Source organism: Colossoma macropomum, unplaced genomic scaffold (genome assembly GCF_904425465.1).
Source record: "Colossoma macropomum unplaced genomic scaffold, Colossoma_macropomum, whole genome shotgun sequence".
NCBI classification, from domain to species: domain Eukaryota; kingdom Metazoa; phylum Chordata; class Actinopteri; order Characiformes; family Serrasalmidae; genus Colossoma; species Colossoma macropomum.
Genome location: NW_023494796.1, coordinates 4760117 through 4782484, shown reverse-complemented (window position 1 = coordinate 4782484; position 22368 = coordinate 4760117). Strand labels below are relative to the sequence as shown.

At 39.1% G+C, this 22368-nt stretch overlaps 1 protein-coding gene across 1 annotated transcript; it reads right to left on the bottom strand.

Moving 5' to 3' along the window:
* Positions 1-10955: 10955 nt before the first annotated feature.
* Positions 10956-20516, bottom strand: LOC118817017 (gastrula zinc finger protein XlCGF7.1-like). Its single transcript, XM_036583660.1, has 2 exons — positions 20422-20516; positions 10956-12936 (listed from the first exon to the last, which is right to left on the bottom strand). Exon 2 carries the CDS (start codon positions 12804-12806, stop codon positions 11940-11942), a length of 867 nt encoding a protein of 288 aa, XP_036439553.1. The 5' UTR covers positions 12807-12936; positions 20422-20516; the 3' UTR covers positions 10956-11939.
* Positions 20517-22368: the final 1852 nt, after the last annotated feature.

Sequence of the window (22368 nt, the reverse complement as noted above, 5' to 3'; positions counted from 1 at the left end):
CATTTTTGTTTTGTTTTTGAGGTGTGCTTTGGATCATTATCCTGCTGGAAGTCCCAAACTGTGGCCCAGTTTAAGCTTCCTGGCTCAGGCACTCAAGTTTTGACTTTTTTCTGCTGCTACATGATGGAGTCTGTGATAATATGTGAATTGTGTATCTGAATAAATTACCCAGGGCCTTTAGAAGCAAAACTGCCCACCAACATCAGAGATCCACCACCATACTTCACAGTTGGCATGAGGTAATTTTCTGCATGGCTATCTTTGTGTCCATGCCAAACTCACCTCTAATGTTTACATTTAATGTCTCACAATATTTTTCCTTCAGCCCCCCGGATGAGTATATTTTAGTGCCTCCCAGTTTTGATCTGCTGTGCCCCTTGAAGGTATAATTTAGTGTCTCACAGCTATGACCATGCGGCCTAACTGGCAGGTATGTTTTGTTGTTTCCCAGCTTTGATCCTGCACTCCCTCTGGCAGGTCTGCTATAGTGTCACCCAGCTATGAACATGCAGAGTAACTGGTAGGTATATTTTTATATGCAGACAGCAGACCATGAGACTTTCTAAAAGGCTATCACCAATCAAGGTAACATGCTTGGATAACATCAGTAGGTATTAGCGGATGTTACTCCATAATTGCAGTTACTTACACAGCAGCAGGCTGAACAGCAGTCTCAACTACTCCATTTTGTTGCTAATGTTAAAGAACTAACAGCCCAACTGCGAGCCCTAAGTACGTCTAATTAGTGTGAGAACGCTAATGCTCTCACACTGTTGAGTCTAGAAGTTCAGTTTTTTCTTTCAGCAAGCCAGATAAGTTTGATGGTAACCCTGAGAAATGTTGAGGATTTTTGTTACCATGCTCATTTTTTTTAAACAACTCTCCATGAAGCTCAGATTGGGCAAAGATTTCTTTCTTCACATCCCACCTTTGTAACAGAGCAATAGAATGGGTTACCACTATCCAAAGTTCAGACTCTGTCATACAGACAATTTTTGAAGGAGTTCTGCATAGTTTTTGATTACCCTCATGAGGGTAAGGTCAGTGGTGAACATTTGACCAAGCTTTGACAAGATAACCATTCGGTTCCAGATTGGCAGCTGGAAGTGGCTGGAATGAGCCAGCTTTATTGGTTATGTTTCATCAAGGACTGAATTCTGAAATACTTTCCAAATTATTCTGTAGGGGCGATGAACCTAGATGAGCTAATTTCTTTGGCTATTTGTCTAAACCAGCACCTATGTATAAATGTTCCAGTGTGATACCTCCCGCCTCTCATCTGAGGAGAGGCTTCATTGCGTTCAAGGAGGACTATGCTTCTACTGTGGCAGCATGGGTCATGTTCTATGTGAGTGTCGAGCATGTCCACCTAGACCTCTAGCACTGAGCCCTGGAAAGCGCTTGGAGTATGTGGTGAGTGTTCCCACAAAGGGATTGGTTTCAAAATCTTTTTTTTATGTTTGTAATTATTACGAAGAATTCTCCTCTGTCGTTTCAGCCCTGATTGATTCCAGAGCAGAAGGAAACTTCATTCATTCAGGTCATGGACTAATTGCAAATTCTAGTGACACCTCTGAAGACCCCTTTGCATGTTGCTGTTCTGGATGGAAAACTTGTAGGAACTGGAGTCATCACTAGGAGAAGTCAATTAATTAGACTATAGTGCTCTATATAGCAAACAGTTTTTTTTTCAGTCTTAGACTCATCAGAGCTTTCTGTAATTTTAGGGCTCCCTTTGTTAGAACTGCATAATCCACATATCTCCTGGGCTACCTGTAAAATAACCACATGGTCTGAATACTGGCATGTAAATTGCATTACTTATCCTGCTATTCCTGTTCGATCCGTAAAGGTAACGCCACAGAACTACCACCTCACCGTCCCTTTGATTGCACGATAGACCTTTTTGAGAATGCCACCTTACCTAAATCTTGCGTTTATTCCTTAACACAGGAGGAGGAGCATGCTATGAACACCTACATAGAGAAGGCTTTGGGGCAAGTGTTCATCAGACCTTCTATTTCTCCAGCAGCTTCAGGGATTTTTTTTTTTTGTTAAGAAGAAGAAAAGTGCCCTTCTCCCTTGCAAAGACGTACCTCCGCTCATTCCAGTAGCATTAGAGTAATTATGAGGTGCTCAGTACTGTACTAAACTTTAAACTTTTTTTAAACTTTTTACTGTACTACACTTTCTGTCCATTCTCTACTCTAGCAAAGTTAGGACACAACTCTTCTACAACTATTTCTAAAGTAAAAATGGATGAAGTTTTATACAAACTCCAGTGTACCATATCAGGACTTCTTTACACCATCTGCCCGTTCTAAACTGGAGCAAAGTTTGGTTTAAACTCCCCTTCAACTATTTCTAAAGTTATAGTGTACTTGTCGAAGACCACTGCTGTGATGTCAAATGACTACAGAACAAGTATAACACTATTATGGATTAAAATTTATAAACAAGCTTCTTGCTGTCAGTAACTGGTTCAGTGTGATTATACTTACTAATATGATGATACAGAAAATCAGATTGTGTCAGTAACTGATTCAGTGTGTTTACATGCATTTAATAATCTGATAACTGCAAAAAATCAGATTGAGTTAGTAATTGGTTCAGCGTGTTTTAATGCTCTTCAATAATCCAATAATGGAGAAGTCTGGGCCTATGTGAGTCAGGCAGTAATGAATTTCTGCTTTACAACCAGTCAATATACTCACAGAATAGGATGTGATGAATATGTAAAGTAAAAATCAAACGTCACGCTGCATCTCTTTAGCGGAAAATATAAAAATATAGCATATCCAAAACTGTTTTGTTGTATCTCACTTGTTAAAACACTGTTTGCTGTTTCTGGGACAGTGCTCTCACACATATGCAGACTGAGAGAAATGAAAGAAATCAGAGGAAGGGTTTACATGCACTAAAAAAAAACACAAACACAAATCCAGCCTCTTTATCAAATTTCTTAATCAGATTTTATCTAATCTAAGAAACCAGAGTGTGCTGTTTACAAGACCACTTAATAATCATAATAATAATAATAATCAGATAATTGCAAAAATTCTATGATATATTATTAGATTCTTGGTGTGCATGTGAACACGCTGACTGTCTTTTACTCAGGATAAATGAGTCAAAGAGGGTCAGCAGATTTGAAAAATCTAATATTTTTCACCTTGCAATTTTTTTCCTTTCATCTATGTTTGCTTGAAGAACAGATGGTCAGTGTGCAATGAGCCTGTTAAAATAATTAAATAAATGAGCTACAGTCTCTCTGTAAAGACTTTCTATTACAAAGATACACTCTGTACAGACTCACTGCATATGTAACATTTCCTTAGAGTCACAGCCAGGGTTTGAATCCAGCCCACCTCAAGGTAAGATGTGAAAGTTCTAGATATTTACTGTAAGCAGTGTAAAGTTATTGAGCTGCTGAGGGGCTCAACAGCCCAATAAACTCCCCCTCCTTTACTCAATAAACTTTACCACATTTTACTTCAAACTCTGCCCGCAGTTTCTCATAATGCTCCCCCATTGGTTCTGTGTTTCTTAAAATCATGTTAATTGAGGGACTCACTGCTGTTCTCCTCACTTCAGAGGTAACATTACTGTGGTCAGTCAGCAATACTAACGTCAGTTCACTGCCTGGAAGAACACCAGGACTGGATCCGGACTTTCTATATTTTATGAGGATGATGCCATTATTACAAGAACAAACAGATCACATACACTAATGTCATTGCTTTGACTCTGATTACTGTAGATTTTTCACTATTTTAGCATCAGGAGCTCACCTGATACTTCAGGGGGCCTAATACCCTCCCAGTGCACCTGTATGTTTTTAGCTTTAAGTAACTGCAGGGAATATTAGTTATCTTTATGATTTAGTTCCCCTGGACTAAATGAAGAGATTGTGGTTTCAGTGTGAGGGAGTGTCCAGGTTCAAAGGTTGTACATAAAAGAGGGGCAGGGAACATCTTACTGATATCACATTTTATCTACATGTTGTTCAAGATTCAGCAACAGGAAAGACTTTCACAGGGGAAATGTTAAGATCTCTCAGAGTGAGTCCTTCAGCAGCGTCTGTTCAGTGAAGAGAAGATCATAAACAGAGAGACAAAATCTCAGAGATGATTACTGAAGATTGACACAGTTTACTGAGAAGAATGAGAACTTACACTAATCTGAGAGAAACAGCTGCTGGGTTCTGTTTTATGTTCTGCTGAAAGTGTCTGTTTAATAAAGGAAGTTAACTGAAGCTAAGCTAAGCAAATGCTCAGGTAGCCTAGCCAGTAAACCCAGTGAAATGTAGGAGCTTCTTGAGAGAGCCTCTTTCTGTGAGAACAATATTTAATTTATGTAAAATACCACATTTTGTTTATAAATAATTCAGTATGCAAGCTTCTTACAGACTTTTATTCTAGGTAAAAAAGACGCTAAAGGCTAAATACTAACAGCTGTGGATGACTTGTTTATTTGTTTGTTTATGCCTGTAGTTAACCCTTGTGTGGTGTTGGGGTCTGTGGGACCTATTTTCAATGTTAAAAATGATGCGATTATTATTTTAACCTCAGATTCCATGGCCTTGGCTCATTTTCTGTGAAGAACATATAAAATAACATTCTTATAAAACAACATATTCAATCACTTCACACTGTACATCCCATACACACGTACATTACATATGCGGTGTTGGGGTGAAGCCATGGGGAATAAAAATGCAGTGTCTCTTCATGCTGTTCTCCTCCTGCATAGCCTGCTGTTAATGTGTGTCTGGTCATCCGGCCAGGAATCAAACCTAAGCCCTTCTTGCAGTGAGGCGACAGCACTACCCACACGCCACTGTGTCAGTCACATTAGAACATCAGTTAGATAATTAAAAATAGGTTTTAGTCACATCACAAAAAAATATATTATCTCCACTCCTCCCTCCATCCCAGCTGAGACTACAGCCAACTCGTCCGCCTTGGTCTACAATTCCCAGAATCCCTCACATGAAGCAGGACTCATCTAGATCCACCTACAGTCTGTTTGTAACCTTTTTTTGCAAAGTATCATCACCTTGTTGTGGATACTGAGCGTTCCTTCATGTGTGTTTATCTGTTTATGTATGTGATCTATTTTCCGTCAATGACCTTGTTTTCTTGCCTTGCCCCTTTGCTTAGTTTTGGATCTCTGGTTTCCGACTATCTGTTTCTGTTTTTTTAACTGTGGTTTTGGATCATCATTTGCGCATTAAAGCTTAAAACTCAAGCCTTGTCTGCGGGCGTCTTGTTCCATACTGCCACCATTACAATTATTAACCAGCCAAGAGTGATTATGAAAATCACGAAGTATATAAAATGATGAAAAAATAAGTTACATTCTCTGCTTTCAAATACTAGAGTGTGTGTCCACTGAAGGAGCTGAAACCACACCCACTCACGGAAAAGGGGCAGCTTCAGCTCTGTGTTTGCCAAAATGCAGCATTAAGGGTGGAACAGGAAAATTCTAACAAGAAGCTGGAGAATAGGAAGCTGCCTTCAGCTTTGTGCGAATGATAGCATATCCGGTAGGTTAGAAGCAAAGCGTCTATTGAATTGAAATGAAGCCGATAGCAACGCTTCAGCTGACATGAACACACAGAATTCACTTTTATTCCAGTGCGGAGAGGATTCATGCTAAGTATGGCTCTGGTTTTTATAGTGTTATAGTGTTAGAGGAGGGGTCCTGCAAAGTGTGGGTCAAGTTTTTATAGTGTTGTAGTGATACAGGGAAAGGTCATGCTTAGTATGGCTCTAGTTTTTATACTGTTATAGTGTTAGGGGAGGGGTCACACTAAGTATGGATCTAGTTTTTATACCATTATAGTGTTAGGGGAGGGGTCATGCTAAGTATGGCCCTAGTTTTTATACCATTACAGTGTTAGGGGAGGGGCCCTTTTAACAGATATTTAGTAATAAAAATTATGCATATTATTATAAAATTAATATTTAGTTTTGTCTTTCACTGTACATTGATTATGAGTACTAAAAATGTCTGATATTAAATATGCAACTCAATTTTTAATTAAAAATAAGTATCAGAGTTTTAGCACTCAGCATGAATCCAAGACAACAGAAAATCAAAAAATGTCCGCCTTGTGTTAATCCTTTTATGACGAATAAAATTAATCACTATCAAACCTCTTGCACTTTCAGCTCACAGACACTCCAGACTATTTCTAAAAAGGTATCTAAGGTGCCACTTGTTTTCAAGATCTCTAAAAGCAAAAATTAGCAAAACTTTGCTGGTGTTAGGTAAAATTATTATAACAAATTAGCCAAATTCATAAAGATATGAAAATTCTGTTAGCAATTACATGTGAAATAATGGCATATATGAGTAGCCCAGGGCTTGCATGTTCTTACTCTTGCTCAGTCTCTTTCTGCTGCCGTGTTTATTATTTTTTGCAGGCTAATTGGATGCTATATCGCCATATTATTCTGTAAAACTCTTTGCTCAGCTCTGAAATCTGTGAACTCCTCTCTGAAAGAGCTGGACCTCAGGAACGATATTGTGCAGGATTCAGGAGTGGAGCTGCTCTCTGCTCAACTGAAAAACTTACACTGTAAACTTGAGCTACTCAGCTGCACTTTTTGTGAATTAATCTTTATTAAAAATGACAAACCATAATGAACTATTAATGTACAATAATTTACGTAATTTTTTAAATTAATTTCACAGTTTTAGAATTCTACTGAATCTCTTTCTTTAGCCACCATTGAAATATAAAAACACATGCTGAAAGTATATGCTTTAAAAAAGATGCTTTACCCTGTTAATCTAATTTATCTTGTAAGTTTAACTGTATCATATATTGGCTGGATGGTTGTGGCAGTTACCCTCCTATGCTACTAAACAGGTAGCTTCTACAGAGAGAAAAAGGACAATGACTAGGTTTGCTGTTTTAAATAAGATCACATGGACTGTGTACTTGTGAGTACTTCTGCACTTATTTCTGAACGCAAGGATTGGGTAGAATATAGTAAGTAAAGTAATTACATTATAGTTCCCCTGATTAAACCATGTATTATATTTATGATGACTTTTACAGACTAGACAGGTGTGGTCTTACTACAAATTTCTGTAAAAATCTGTCATCAGCTCTGTCAGATCTCTCTTTTTTGAATGAGTTAGACCTGAGTAACAATGACCTTCAGGATTCAGATGTGGAACTGCTGTCTACTTCAGTCAATTGCTCTCAAAAAAGTTGGGATGGAGCAACAAAAGGTAAACGGTACCAATAAAAACAGCTGGAGGAGCAATTTGCAACTAACTCACATGAGTGGGTATAAAAATAGCATTTTAGAGAGGCAGAGTTTCTCAGAAGCAAAGATCTACAGAACCATCTACAGTACATCATATCATTAAATGATTCAGAGAATCTGGAGAAATCCCTATACGCAAGGGACAAGGCCAACGGTCAATATTCAGTGCTCGTGATTTTCGGACCCTCAGGCAGCATTGCATTAAAAACAGGCATGATTATGTACTGGAAATCACTTCCAGAAATCATTGTCTGTGAACACAGTTCACCACGCAATCCACAAATGCAAGTTACAGCTGTGCCATGCAAAGAAGCCAAATGTCAACATGATTCAAAAACACAATTGTCTTCTCTGGGCCAAAGCTCATTTAAAATGGACTGAGGCAAAATGGAAAACTGTTCTGTGGTCAGATGAATCAAAATTTGAAGTTTTTTTTTGGAAACCACAGATGCCATGTCCTGCTGACTCAAAAGCAGAGGGACCATCCAGCCTGTTTTCAGCACACAGTTCGAAAGCCTGCATCTCAGATGGTATGGGGTTGCATTAGTGTCTTTGGCGTTGGCAGCTTACACATCAGGAAAGGCACTACCAATGCTGAACAGTATATAGAGGTTTTAAAACAACATATGCTCCCAACCAGACAGCGTCTCTTTCATGCAAGGCCTTGCATATTTCAGTAAGATGATACTAAACCACATAGTTCATTCATCACAACAGCATGGCTTCGCAGAAGAGGAGTCTGGGTGCTGAAATGGCATGCAGTCCAGACCTTTCACCAATAGAAAACATTTGGTGCATCATTAAATGAAAAATCAAAAAAGACCCAGGACTGTCAAGCAGCTAGAATCCTACATTAGACAAGAATGGGACAACATCCATCTCCCAAAACTCCAGCAACTGGTCTTCTCACTTCATAGACATTTACAGACTGTTGTTAAAAGAAGAGGGGATGCTACACAATGGTAGACATGGCCCTGTTCCAAGTGTTTGGAGATGCGTTGCTGCCATCAAGTTCTAAATGAGTTCATATTTTTCATGAAATGGTAAAATGTCTTACTTTCAACATCTGATATGTGTTCTATGTTCTATTGTGAATAAAATATCGGTCTATGAAATTTGCGTATCATTGCATTCTGCTTTTATTTACATTTATTTACATTTTACACAGTGTGAAACTGAGGATCACTCTGAGGTTGATATGAACTGTGGAATTATAGGTTTCGAAAGCTGCCATGATTTGGGGTGAACTGGAGGGAGGGGCAGAAGTAGAATGAAGAGTATAGTGTAGTGTACAAGTAAAATGTAGTTTGATTACTTTTTCAGGTAGTAATAAGTAATGTAATCATATTTCATTTTAACAGAACTAATTAGCAACTTGTTTTACATTTTTGAGTTACTAGCCCAACACTAGTGGCCAAAGAATTCTGTTTTTCATCATACATTAGCAAAAAGCACTTGATAGTGATTCGGAGCTTTCTATAAACTGGTAATGGAAATAAATCACTTCAATGTCTGTTATTTCACCGTATAAATATTACGAAGGTGATTCAGAGCATTCTGTAAACTGGTAATGGAGCTAAAACACTTAATAATAATAATAATAATAATAATAATAGTTAAAGTCTGAAGGATGTAATGGTCTGTTTTATTCTTTATTTTAGTTTAGTTTTATCTGGACCGTAAGGTCTGAAGGGTGTTTTATATCGTAATGATCTGTTTTATTCTTTATTTTTGTTTAGTTTTGATTTGATATTAAGTTTAATGAATGTATAAATGTGTGTATTTGGAGGGAAGATGAGGATGAAACCAGGAGTGAATGAATGTAATATGATACTGATATATAAACCTCTCCGCCCCACTGAACCTCCCAGTAACAGCGTCCAGTCAGACTCTCCACACTTAGAACCTGCAGCTGGTAATCAAATCTGATGATCAGTTCTGTTCCTCTCAGACAGAGAGAGATGACTGTTCACTGTGTTTGGATCACACACAGACACACAGATTAGAGGAGACTGATAGAGATTGTGTGTGTGTGTGTGTGTGTGTGTGTGTGTGTGTGTGTACAGATGTGTTTGATCTCACTCTGGATCCAAACACAGTGAATAGTCGTCTCTCTCTGTCTGAGAGGAACAGAAAGGTGGAGTGGTTGAGAGAAGCTTTGTTTGTTTTGTTTATTTCTTTCCTTTAGCGCTGTCCGGGTCCAGAATCCCGCTCTTTTTGACAGCAAGCATATTTGCCGTTTCATAACACTCAATTGTATCCAGATGATCCAGACAGATTTGATTATCAGATGCAGGATCTGAGTGTGGAGAGTCTGACTGGACGCTGTTACTGGGAGGTTCAGTGGAGTGGATGGGTTTATATATCAGGATCATACAGAGGAATGAGGAGGAATGAAGACGGTGAGTCTAAAATGCATTAATAACAGATACTCTGTCTAGCACAAAAAACAGGAAACTGTCCTATCCACCCCACTTCTCCTCTAACAGAGTATGAGTGTATCTGGACTGGGGGCCCGACGTTCTATCCTTCTACACCTTCTCCCCTAACACACACACACACTGACCCACCTACACACATTCACCACCACATTCACTGAGCTGCTCTATGCTGGATTTAGAGTTAATCATTTTAACTTCTCAGTGAGTCTATTTAAGATAGAATAACCTCTACACATAGAGAGAGAGAGAGACAGACAGAGGGGGAGAGCAGGTTTGTAGAAATGTGTTTGTTGTTTATCGGTTTGTTCTTAGATTGTAAATATGAGAGAAATCACACCATTCTGCAATTAAAATATTCAAAATAAATAAAAAGTATATGTAAATCTTGTTAATTTTTACTGTACTAACGTTTATTTGGTTTAATTCTAGTGGTATGTAGATGTAAAAGTAGATGTAAAATCACATTTACTGCTGAGATAAATGGTTTTAAACACTGTGTTACTGGGCTAAAACTTTTTTACAGTACTGGGTATATGCCAAATATATTTCTGTTCGGTAAAATTCAGGTATTTTGGTGTAAAAGCCCTGCGTCAGTGTTGGGGATTTACTCTAAAAGTGTTGATTGACTCATTAATTATTAAAGTACTGCATTACTATATTAATTTACTCCTGGTGGACAGTAATTTGTTACTCTACTCTGTAGGCTAGTTCTGTGTTACTGAGATACATTGTTGCGTAATCACCAGTTAAACCTGACATATGCCCACCTATCAGCAGAGACATCCATCCTAATCAGGAGGACGAGCACGAGTTCTTTCCTTTACGCTCTTTAATAAAGCTCCACAAAGCCAACAGCAGAGCTGGAGAAAACCAACCCAAAGAGCTTCAAAGAGAAACCCTGAGTCTGTTTCTGAGAGATGGAGATTCTGCTGTGGAAACAGGCAACATTTCCTTTATTCAGAATATTTCATGTCTATCAAATTCCTTTATTCTACTTATTACTAGACACTAGTGAGAAAATCTGCCGCACCAAATAAAGCACTTTAGAAGCAGATCAGACATAAAGGAGCAGAAGCCACAACTTGAACAACCTGTTAATCATTCAAATTAAGCAAATGAAATATTAAATTATGTCATTCTAATGATGTCAGACAAGGAATGCACATTTTAGCACTGATGTCATTATTTAATGGTCAACAGTCAGTTTATAAAAAACAGTGTTGTCAAAACACATCTGTAGCTTTTTACCACCATCAGCTCAAATCCAAAACAAAGTGGTCTCAGCCCCACGTGACAGAGGAAACTCAGACAGTATAAACGTGGTGGGCACTGTCCTATCTCAGTGATGTTGGGGGTTTAATATCTTAATGCTAACATCCCACCCTGAATGCAGTCAAGACATTACAGTCAAAACTCCTTTAAAATCCTATTTCAAATATCAAAATGAAGACAACTAAAATCTCTAAAACCAACAGCTTAAAGGCTCAATGCAGTATTTTTTGGTAAGCATTTAACCAGAGCTGTCATGTCGGACCACTCAAAGAAACTACATATATGAACATCTTAATCTTGAATGTTTCTGTTTTGCTTGTGTCCCTCCAAACTCATCAAGATCTTCTGGAAAAATAGAAATTCAGCAGGAAGAGTCAGAAGACTGGAGCTTCAGCGTTGACTAGAGTTTATTTACATATACAGGGTATCATGTATGGGTACAGCTCGGTCGATCAACAGTCTGTCACCAGACTGACGAGAAATACTTTTAGGAGGACCTTATATACATTGAAAAATGTTTGGGAGGAAGAAGAGTAGTTCAATACAACAAAGGAGAGAGACGACAAGGTTAGAGTGTGACAGTTATCATTCTCTAGGGCAGGTGACAAGTATCACTTTTCTACAACAAAAGCCATTTGGTAAAACCCTACAATAAACATGGTTAAGACAGTAAAAAAAAGATGTTAGGGAAAATAACATATGGATAGGATGGAATTAGGGGCACTAGCATGCGAGAACACAGAGTTTGTTGACAGGTTACATCAGGAATAGAGATACCAGGAATATGATTTATTGTTCAATACACCAAGGAATTACATTTCATTTTATGCTTATGTTTTAGAGAAAAAGATGTGGTTTCCCCAAAAACAGTATAAAATCTGGCCTGAAATCACCATTTTCTGCAGACATTTACTCCCAGAAATTGTTATGGTTACATTCATTACTGCCAATTTCCACCACAGCTCTTAGTACACTTGTGTTTTTTCAGAGTATTTAAATGCCTGAAATCTTTCCCACACACTGAACAGTGATACGGTTTCTCTCCAGTGTGGATACGCTGGTGTGTTTTGAGAGCACTCTTATCAGTAAAACTCTTCTCACACTCTGAGCAGTGATGTGGTTTCTCTCCTGTGTGGATACGCTGGTGTGTTTTGAGATGACTCTGTACAGTAAAAGTCTTCCCACACTCTGAGCAGTAATACGGTTTTACTCCTGTGTGAATGCGCTGATGATCTTGGAGATTACGCTGTACAGTAAAACTTTTTCCACACTCTGAGCAGTGATACGGCTTGTCTCCTGTGTGAATGCGCTGATGGTCTTGGAGATTACTCTTTTGAGTAAAACTCTGTCCACACTCCATGCAGTAATATGGCTTCTCTCCTGTGTGGATGCGCTGGTGTGTTTTGAGATTACTCTGATCAGTAAAACTCTGTCCACACTCTGAGCAGTGATACGGCTTCTCTCCTGTGTGAATACGCTGGTGTATTTTGAGAGTACCTAGTACAGCAAAACTTTTTCCACACTCTAAGCAGTGATACGGTTTCTCTCCAGTGTGAGTGCGCTGGTGTATTTTGAGATGATTCTGATGATTAAAACTCTTCCCACACTCTGAGCAGTGATAAGGCTTTTCTCCTGTGTGGATGCGCTGGTGTTTTTTGAGAGTACTCTGTGTAGTAAAACTCCTCCCACATTCAGAGCAGTAGTGATTTCTCTCTTTGCTGTGTTTCTGTGTTTGTCTGTGAGATGCATCCTTGTGGAGGGTACCAGACGATGTTCGCTGAGTCACAGAATGTCTTCTAGATGCCATGTTGTAATATATTGTCTGTTTCAGCAGCTTAACTTTCCTCTTGTTAGAAAGTCCTGACGTGTTTACGGAAGCACATTTAAGCTGAGTGGGAAAGTGCAGAAGACGACATGAAGAGGGACATCATTCAGTTCTAGAAGAAAAAAAAAGAAAAACTCAATATCCAATGCAACAAAATACAAATCAAGACTGCTCCACTTACATCAACTGGCAGAAAATGTAAAGAAAGAATAAACCTCCAGCTTATGTGTATAAATCCAATGTAAAAAACCACACCTTTCTCTGCATAGACAAGGCTCTGGAACACGAAGAGGAGTGAGGAACGCTAGTCGTACAAGGGGAAGGGAAGTCTTCACCTTGCGGTTGACTCCTGTGACCAAAAAATCACATTTTCTCAAAGCTCCCCTCTCAGTGTTACCCATGTCCCTATTTTAAAGCATCAAACTTCTCTTTATATTTATACTTCCAATAGCTTACCTCGGAGGCAGTGTGCATTATGACATGCTCTTCGAGTTTGCTCACTACTTGTTACTGTAATGATATGTGTAGCCTCTCATAAGCTATTAAACTTTCTGATTCTTTGGCCAATGTATAAATACTGCAGTTAGGCCAGCACACTGCCGACTCCATCTCTTTTGCCTTGCAGTTTATCTGCTCTGTGCTCAGAGGCTCAAACGTATTAATAACTGTACCTTCCTTACCAGTCTTCATCTTTATTTCTGTGCCTCAAAACCTGCTTGACCAGAGCTGTCTTGACTGTCACTGAAAGAAAAAACTCCTCCCTGTGAGAACAGGGATGCTTCCTTTTAGCAAGTTTTAGCATCTTATCTCTCTCTCTTGCTTAAGCAAATGACATGTAGTTACCTTGGAATCGGAAACACCATCATTTCATGGGGGTACAAACACCTGGGCCTACATGGGAAACAACATCCCATAAACTCCCCAAGTTGGAAACGCCATCCATTTGCTTACTAGATTATTCTAGGGCATATCTAGGGACACACATATAGACCAAGTCATGTCACCATGCCATGTGTTGTGTTGCTATGTGTGCATTTTTCCACTGAATTTAACTGGATCCTCTGCTTTTCAAGATCATTCAAGAGCTGAAATGAGAATTTGTGTATTTTTCTTTTTTTTGTTCTCAAAGCTTATTTGTCTTATCTATGTCCTTTACAAACAATTCAGAGCATAATACATCCTCCAAACCTCTTAGGGTGTTTACACTTCACAGCTATGGGCTCAGATGAAATTATAGGTAATTGACTCTTACAAAACAAGAATATAAAATATATTTAAATTCCAGCTTTATTCGCTATAAACTTCCACTGTCTGTGATGGCATTAAGAAATGAAAGGTAAGGACAAATATCAAAACCATAGAAACATCTGGAGGACTAAGGAATATCTCTAAAAAAAAAAACAAAAAGGCATGCAGACTGTTCAGTTATGCAAAGTAAACACGCCCATCCTCGCCCACTGGTAACAGGAGGGTATCATGACTGCATGTTTGCATTTCTGAGCATTTTGGTGCTTAGAAGTCATGGTGAAGTAACACTACCAATCTTCTTTAATAATAAACAAACAAACTTCCCCCAGTCCAGAGGGGATAACGGTCACAAAAAAGCTAGGCTTTTACCCATGACAACAGTCACAAAAACACAAGGATTTTACCCATGACAACAGTCACAAAATGCTAGGTTTTTACCAATGACAGTGAATACACTTCCCTCAAAACATATATATTAAGCCAGAATTTCTCTTTAGTTCAAAACTGGTGATTTTACTCACCAAGTAGGTTTCAGTATGCCATCTGTGGCACAGCACCAAGTCAGTAATTCAGCAGAAAGAGTCAGAAGACTGGAGCTTCAGCATTGACTGGAGTTTATTTACACATACAGACAATCATGTATGTGTACAGCGTGGTCAATCAGCAGTCTGTCACCAGTCTGACAAGAAATACTTTGGGAGGACCTTATATACACTGAGAAATGTGGGGGAGGAGTTTGAGGTTGGGTAAAAAGGGGGGTGAAAAAGGAAGATGAAGATGAAAGATTAAGGTGGAGGAAGAGGAGGAGGTTAAGCAGGGGCTAAGGGGGGTATGAAGATGAAAATATAGAAGGAGAGTGACAATTATCATTTTTCTACAATAAAAGGCCACTTTTCCTATAACTCAATAAACATGGTTAAGACCATAAGAAAATAACATAAAAGGAAAAATAATATATGTCAAGAGAATAACATTAGAAAGGAAAATAACATGTGTTGAGATTTTTTTCTCTCAGTATAAATTAAGTGAAGTAAGAAATAAGTTAATTTAATTGCTTTGATCACTGTATTCAAAAATGTTTTTTGTTTTATTTTGTTTTTTTAGGTTTATTTTACCACACAGCTGTGTGGTAAACTCCTGAAGTTACCAGTTTAGTCAAATGTGTTTAACAGAGACTAAACTGCTGCTAAGCTAATGACAGATCAACAGCCCTGAAATATTTATTCTTAAGGGTGGGGGCATGGCTTATTTTTGGTGTTGCTTTTTTTTTGCACTTTTTTTTTTTAAGGTTGGCAGTACATGAAGTTCTGTTTCTGGCTGCTGGGGGCACCCTTCCACAGTAAATCCTGAACTTATTAGTTTAGGATTCAGGGATAACCAATCAAAATTAATCTCTTACCCAAGTCCACAAACTCAGCAATAAGCTGAGGACTTAGTAGCTTGGCTGTGAAACCAGGTTCAACGTGCTTTGAGAGCTTTTAAACAATTTAACAACACTACTGACCAACTATATTAAAATCTACAATTTTTACTCAAAAAGCAATTATTTAGCAGTAATTCCTAACGTTAGTTAAATTTAGTCAGTTGGAAGCCAGCTAGCTACATTATCTAAACAAAACAAAAAATTATATTAATCTAATTTTTTATAAATCTATATAAAAGATGCGTTCAAGGAATGCAGCTCCTTGATCGGCCAGTATGGTCATCTTTGGGGATTAAGAGTTACTAAGAAATTAAATATCAATATTAGCTGGTTTGATTATCTAGAAGATGTTAGTTAGCCAGCTAGCTGACCAATATCTTTTTCTCATGCCATTTTTTTTCCTGTGCACTCTGTACATTCCACTTTCAGCTAATGTGGACACAGCGTGTGATGTCATCCACTTGACCATTGCGAGAGTACAAAACAAAAAGAGCCCTAGGGCATTCACTGCAGTGTCTGGAGAATTCAACCATGTTTCCCTCTCATCATGTCTGCACACTTTCAGCCAATGGACTGCAAGACGAGAATGAGACTTTGGATCTGCTGTATGCCTGTTAAAGAAGCATAGAAATCAACAGCTCTCCTCCCACTTGGCCGTTCAGACCATAAACTGGTTCACCTCAACCCTGGTTCAGAGACAGGCAGTGACCACAAGGACAGTGAGGAAGTGGTCACCTGAGACTGCAGAATCACTGAGGGGCTGTCTGGAGGCTACGCAATAGGATGTCCTGTGTGAACCACATGGGGAAGACATTGATGCAATAACATCATGCATCACTGACTACATCAACTTCTGTGTGGACTGAGAGTACAACTTCTGTTGTACCCTCCAAGACTGTCCAGTGCTTTCCCAACAACAAACTCTGGGTCACCAGTAACAAAGTCTCTGCTGAACCAGAAGAAAAGAGCATTTATGGCAGGAGACAGAGAGGAACAAAAGAGGGTACAAAAAGAGCTTAAAACCTCAATTAAGAAGGCCTAAAAGGAGTACAAGCCCAAGCCGAATGCAAACTAGAGCTGAATAACACTCGGGATGTCTGGAGAGGCCTAAAAGACATCACTGGCTTCAACCAACGCAGCCCTATTCCAGCAGTGAGTAAGCGTGAATGGGCAAATCAGTTAAACCAGTTCTTTGTGCGGTTTGACAGTGGTTCCTCTCCTGCTCCATTGTGTCTGTCTCCCACAAAGATTAACACACCTAAACAACTATGCCATGGGCCATCCACAGCCTCACCGTCCTCCACCACAGCCATTCACACTTATGACCATCAGCCACCACTGACTGCAATGGATGCCTCTCACCCACCCCCCACAATTGGAATGTCCAGTGATAGTACATTCACTGATTAGGTGACAAAGGAACTGAAAAAACCCAAGCAGAGTAAAGCAGCTGGACCTGATGGCATTGAAACTAGAGTACTGAAACTGTGTGCAGAGCAGCCTTGTGGAATTCTTCAGCACATCTTTAATCTGAGCTGCAGCCTGAAAAGAGTCCCAGTTATGTGGAAAACATCTTGTGTGGTTCCCGTCTCCAAGAAAAGGCAACGATAGCACTAAATGATTATCGACCAGTTGCACTGACATCCCACTTAATGAAGACACTCGAAAGGCTGATGCTAGCTCATCTGAGACCTCTGGTCAAAACAGCTCTCAACTCTCTACAGTTTCATATCAGGATGGCATTGGAGTGGGTGATGCAGTTACCTACCTGCTAGACAGAATATCCTCTCATCTGGACACATCAGGCAGCATTACTGGATTTCTCCAGTGCATTCAACACCATACAGCCTGTGCTGTTAGGGGAGAAGCCACAGCTGATGCGACTGCAGGGCTGTGTCTTAGTCGAGGCTGTGTGCAGTGTTGGGGCACCCCAGGGGACTGTGTTAGGAAGTCCAAACCTGCCTTGTCACCAGTCACTATTGATGGAGTTGATGTGGAGGTGGTGGGGACCTACAAGTATCTAGGTGTGCACTTGGAAAACAAACTAGACTGGAGCTGTAACACTCTAACGGTGTACAAGAGAGGCCATCTCTACTTCCTGAGGAGGCTGAAGTCTTTTGGTATACGCACTAAGCTCCTATGGACATTCTACCATTCTGTTGTAGCGAGTGCTTTATTCTGTGCTGTTGTGTTCTGGGGCAGCAGCATTAACAAAAGTGCTCTGAACAAAATAAACAAACTTATTAGGAAGGCTGGCTGTTGTTGGAATCAAGCTGGACTCTCTGGAGGTTGTGGCAGAACAAAGGATGCTCAACAAGCTGCTGGCCATCTTGGACATCTCACACCCCCTGCCTGCTACACTGGATAAACAGAGAAACACATTCATTGGCAAACTGTTACAGCTCACTGTTTTACAGAGTGCTGTGTAAGATCTTTTTTACCCACTGATATAAGGCTCTACAACGAGTGTCCTTACTGCAGAGATGGTACTGATCTCCTGCTGTCTGAACTGAGCTGAACCACCTCACTATATCATCTCTCCTGTTAATACACACTGTGCAATATATCAACTGCTACTGTAATGACTCTCACTGCACACTTTACACTGTAATATTGCTGCAACTCCTAGTTATGTCTATACTCATTGTGCTTTCAGACTACTCATACCACTTAGTGCCTGCTATCATGTAAATACAACATATATGCCTTATATACTATGTAAATATGCAAACAGAGATTTTATTTGTACTCTCATACTTTAACTTATGTCTAATTTTTGCATTTCTATGTTTTGTATTTCTATTTTTTATTTTTTGCACAGTGTATGTAAGTAAATGTGCAATTATATATCTTGATACTGAAACACTGCAACTTCCCTTCTGGATCAATAAAGTCATCTATCTATCTCTCTATCTATATCCAGCTTTTATTTTGTTTTTTTTTTTTAAACCTGGGCCAATATCCACCACATCAACACCCCAAAAACTCTTTTCCTTTATATTATTATTTATATTCACAGTTTATGATGGTGTAGATGTTACAGGACTTTAGTGGTGAAGCTGTGTACCCTACACACCCATTAGCCCCGTCCTCCAAATGCCCAAAAGACCCAAGTGAAGAAACAATGGGTGGTGATGAAAGAAGTAGCAGGATGAATTCTGAAGCCTTTAGAGGTACATTTTCTGCTCAGATTCAGTCAAATGCTGCAAAAGTGATAGGACAGCACTTTGATGGACTGTTCAGTCACCTGACTTCAACTCAACTGAGCAGGCTTTTCACTTACTGAAGACAAAACTTCAGGCAGGAAGACCCACAAACAAACAGCAACTGAAGGTGGCATCAATAAAGCATCTCAAGGGAGGAAACTCAGCGTTTGGTGATGTCCATGGGTTCCAGACTTCAGGCAGTAATGAACTGCATCCAAATATTAAAAATAATCCTTGTATTTATAATAAAGTTAATTTGTGCAATTACTTTTGAGCCTAAAAAAGTAATGCAATAATTTTATTAAAGTGCTTGAATTATAAATGTCTAAACTTCAATCAAATCATGACAGCTGAAATGTAAACATAAACGTTCAGCAGAAAGATACAGATGTGAAATAGAATGACTGTGCAAACTGATCATTATCACAAACAATCACAGTCAGGAGATTATGTACTAATTGTGAGAGGTCTGGTCTAGACAAGAATTCTCCGACCATGCAAAGACATTCGTACATTTTACATTCCTAAAACAAAGATCCACTACATCACAAATTAACTAAAGCCTATTATTATTTTAATACCTAAGTGTTTACAATTATTCAGTTTTGCATGTTTGCTACAAAAACTCTGTGCTGTTGCCCGGCCTCTTTGTTCACAGCTCTCACACTACACCCCCTCTAAACAGACCACCTCAAACACCCACTATAGACACACCTACCAGCTCTTAATCTATCAGCCATTGACCTGCACCCCCCTCCCAGACATTCAGAGCTCTCTGGAAGCACTTCATATTATTCTAGAACAAACTACTACTTATTCTCCACATTTGTAAATATAATGGACTCATTGATATTTGATGATGAATTTGATAGACTTTGTTTATATTTAGTTAAACCAGCTAGAAGCAATTGCTAACAGCAGCTATTATTCGAAACTGGCTAACAACTGTTACCAGAGATTTTTATACTCATGTCTTTAAAAGGCTGGTGCTACAGGCAAAACAACAACAACAACAACAACAACAACAATGTAATTTCTCTATCAACTCAGTATAAACAGCTAAAGGTAGTGTAAAGTCTACTTGTGTTTAAGTTCACCTCTTTAATAAAAGAGTAATAAAAGTCCCAAAATACAGCGAATTTCACATAATTCACATTCTGAACGTCAATGTATTCAATTCGTGTCATTATAAAACACCATGGACCTGTAATGTAGAGGATCAGGTTCAACCTTAAAAAGACTCATTACAACCACAACACATTACTAGTTTGGTTGAGTCATTTGCTACAGAATAAACACAAATTTCAGTGACATAATAATCCATATCTTACAAATAAATACCAAAAAAGCCAGTGTATAAATCCACTTTAAGCTTTGTGTATTCTTATAAAAACACCTCCATATCATACACAGAAAGGGAAAAGCCACATCTGCTGCTCCTCAGACATACAGCTCATTTACAAACCACCATCTGAGACACCCAAACACACAAATTAAGATATTTACATTAACTATCTGAATATTTCAGACGGTAGACATCAATAAACACAGCGTGAAGAAACACATAAGTTCCCCAAACCCGGTCACAGCAGCTCCTCCTCTAAATCACTGCAGGATGAGCAGCGTTTCCATCAATGAGGCTCTAACAGACATTTAAAGACCCTCATCAGTCAGTTAGACCGACATATAAGGACTGAAACCAGCTTAAAGCAGCACTTACAGCTCTTTAATCTCAGACTGAATCTCCGTTTCAGAGTCTCCCCCAAACACAACGCGCTGTGTGAAGACAACAACAGTAGCGAGCGGAGTCCCGACCACAACCGGGAGGGTGTTTTTCAAAATAAAAGTTCCAAGTCAAGCATGTATTACTCATTCACATTCACACACACAAACACGTATACATACATACATATATGTATATATATATATATATATATATATATATATATATATATATATATATATAATCAGCTGTATTGTTTACTTGTTAAAACAACATATATCCTTAGAATAGAATAAACAAATTCACTAAAAAGTAACAATAATTTCTTATTACACAATACAGGACAGCTAATCAGAACAGAGGACATTTACATACATCTGTAAAAAAGTATTATGAAAATCTTATGTGACAGGAGTTCAACCGTGTGGCAGTTAAGCTGGGTGTTTGCTATTTGTACACTATCCTTCAAATCTAAAGTTATAGAGCAGAGATGATGAACACCTACGCGACAACGTAGGCCTGCCCCTGTTAGTGGAACTGCTGTGGGTCATGTCATACCAAGAGTTGTTTCCTGTGACACAGTCAGTGGTTCTTAACAAGGCTACTGTACCAAGATCTGTATCATCCGTGCCATTAAAAGACAATGCAGTGTGTGCACTATCCAGTGAAGTGGGTCAGTAGACAGACGTGTATCTGGAGGCCAAAGAAGAATGGAAGCAGATGACCTTTTCAAAGAGATTCACAGGGTTAGCATACACTGTGTGGATATTTTTGTCATTCACGTATATACGGTTGAGCACTTCAATAACTACACCTCTTTGTTTCTACACTCTTTGTCCTTTTAATCAGCTCCACTGACCATATAGAAGCACTTTGTGGTTCTACAGTTACAGACTGTAGTCCATCTGTTTCTCTGCATACTTTGTTACCCTGTTCTTCAATGGTCAGGACCCCCACAGAGCAGGTATTATTTGGGTGGTGGGTCATTCTCAGCACTGCAGTGATGCTGACGTGGTGGCAACATGCTAGTGGGGGTTGTGCTGGTGTGAGTGGATCAGCTCTGTGGTGGTCCTGTGGGGGTGTGTGGAGATGTGCTGACTAGAATATCTTTCAGGGGATCCTGTAAGATATTCTAGTCAGCACATCCCTGATCATGCATGATCAGAACATGCTGCATGTATTCACAGCCTTGTATGGCTATATTAATAGAGATCTGCCTAAGACTGATAACAACTTTTGTCAACCCTTCCCTTATTTGTTATCTAGCCAACACCTAGTTTAGGGTATAAAAACCCTCTGTAAGGGGGACTGCTTCAGAGCACGCTTTTTCACTTCACTTTCTGGTCTGTTTCTGATGTGTATCACTTTCATTTCCTAAATAATTTCTATTGCTTATTCAAAACTTGTGATTTTTCTGTTGTCAGAATTTCCACGACAAACTTGGAGTCCCTGGGTGGGCCACACGTTTTCCGGGTCGTCGGAGACAGACGAACTGGAGGACGCTCATGAGATGAAAATAAACTCATCCTTAACCTCAAATAAATTTCGAGTGAAGGCTTTTCGTTGTATCCGGCACCTGGGGATCGCTGTGGCTCACTGACAAGAACCATCTAAAAGGTAGGATCTCTCTAATTTGTTGAAATTCTGAAGTAATATGTGTTCTTGTTGATTGGACTGATTTGTAGAAGTTGTGGTAACTTTTTTATGTTAAAGGGGAATGAGATTCTCCGCCTGTGCGATGGCATTAGGTTGATTTTCCTTGTTTTTGGAAAAAATAAGGCACATGGTTTTGACGAAAACATGTGGCGAGATATATAGAAGTACGCTCTCCACAAGAGGTGTTGACCGCTGTGCACAAGGGAACACTGTGAGTTCGATAATTGAGGTATAATTTAAAAGAGAAATTTTTTTGTATATATCGGTGGTGAAACGAATCCAGGTATT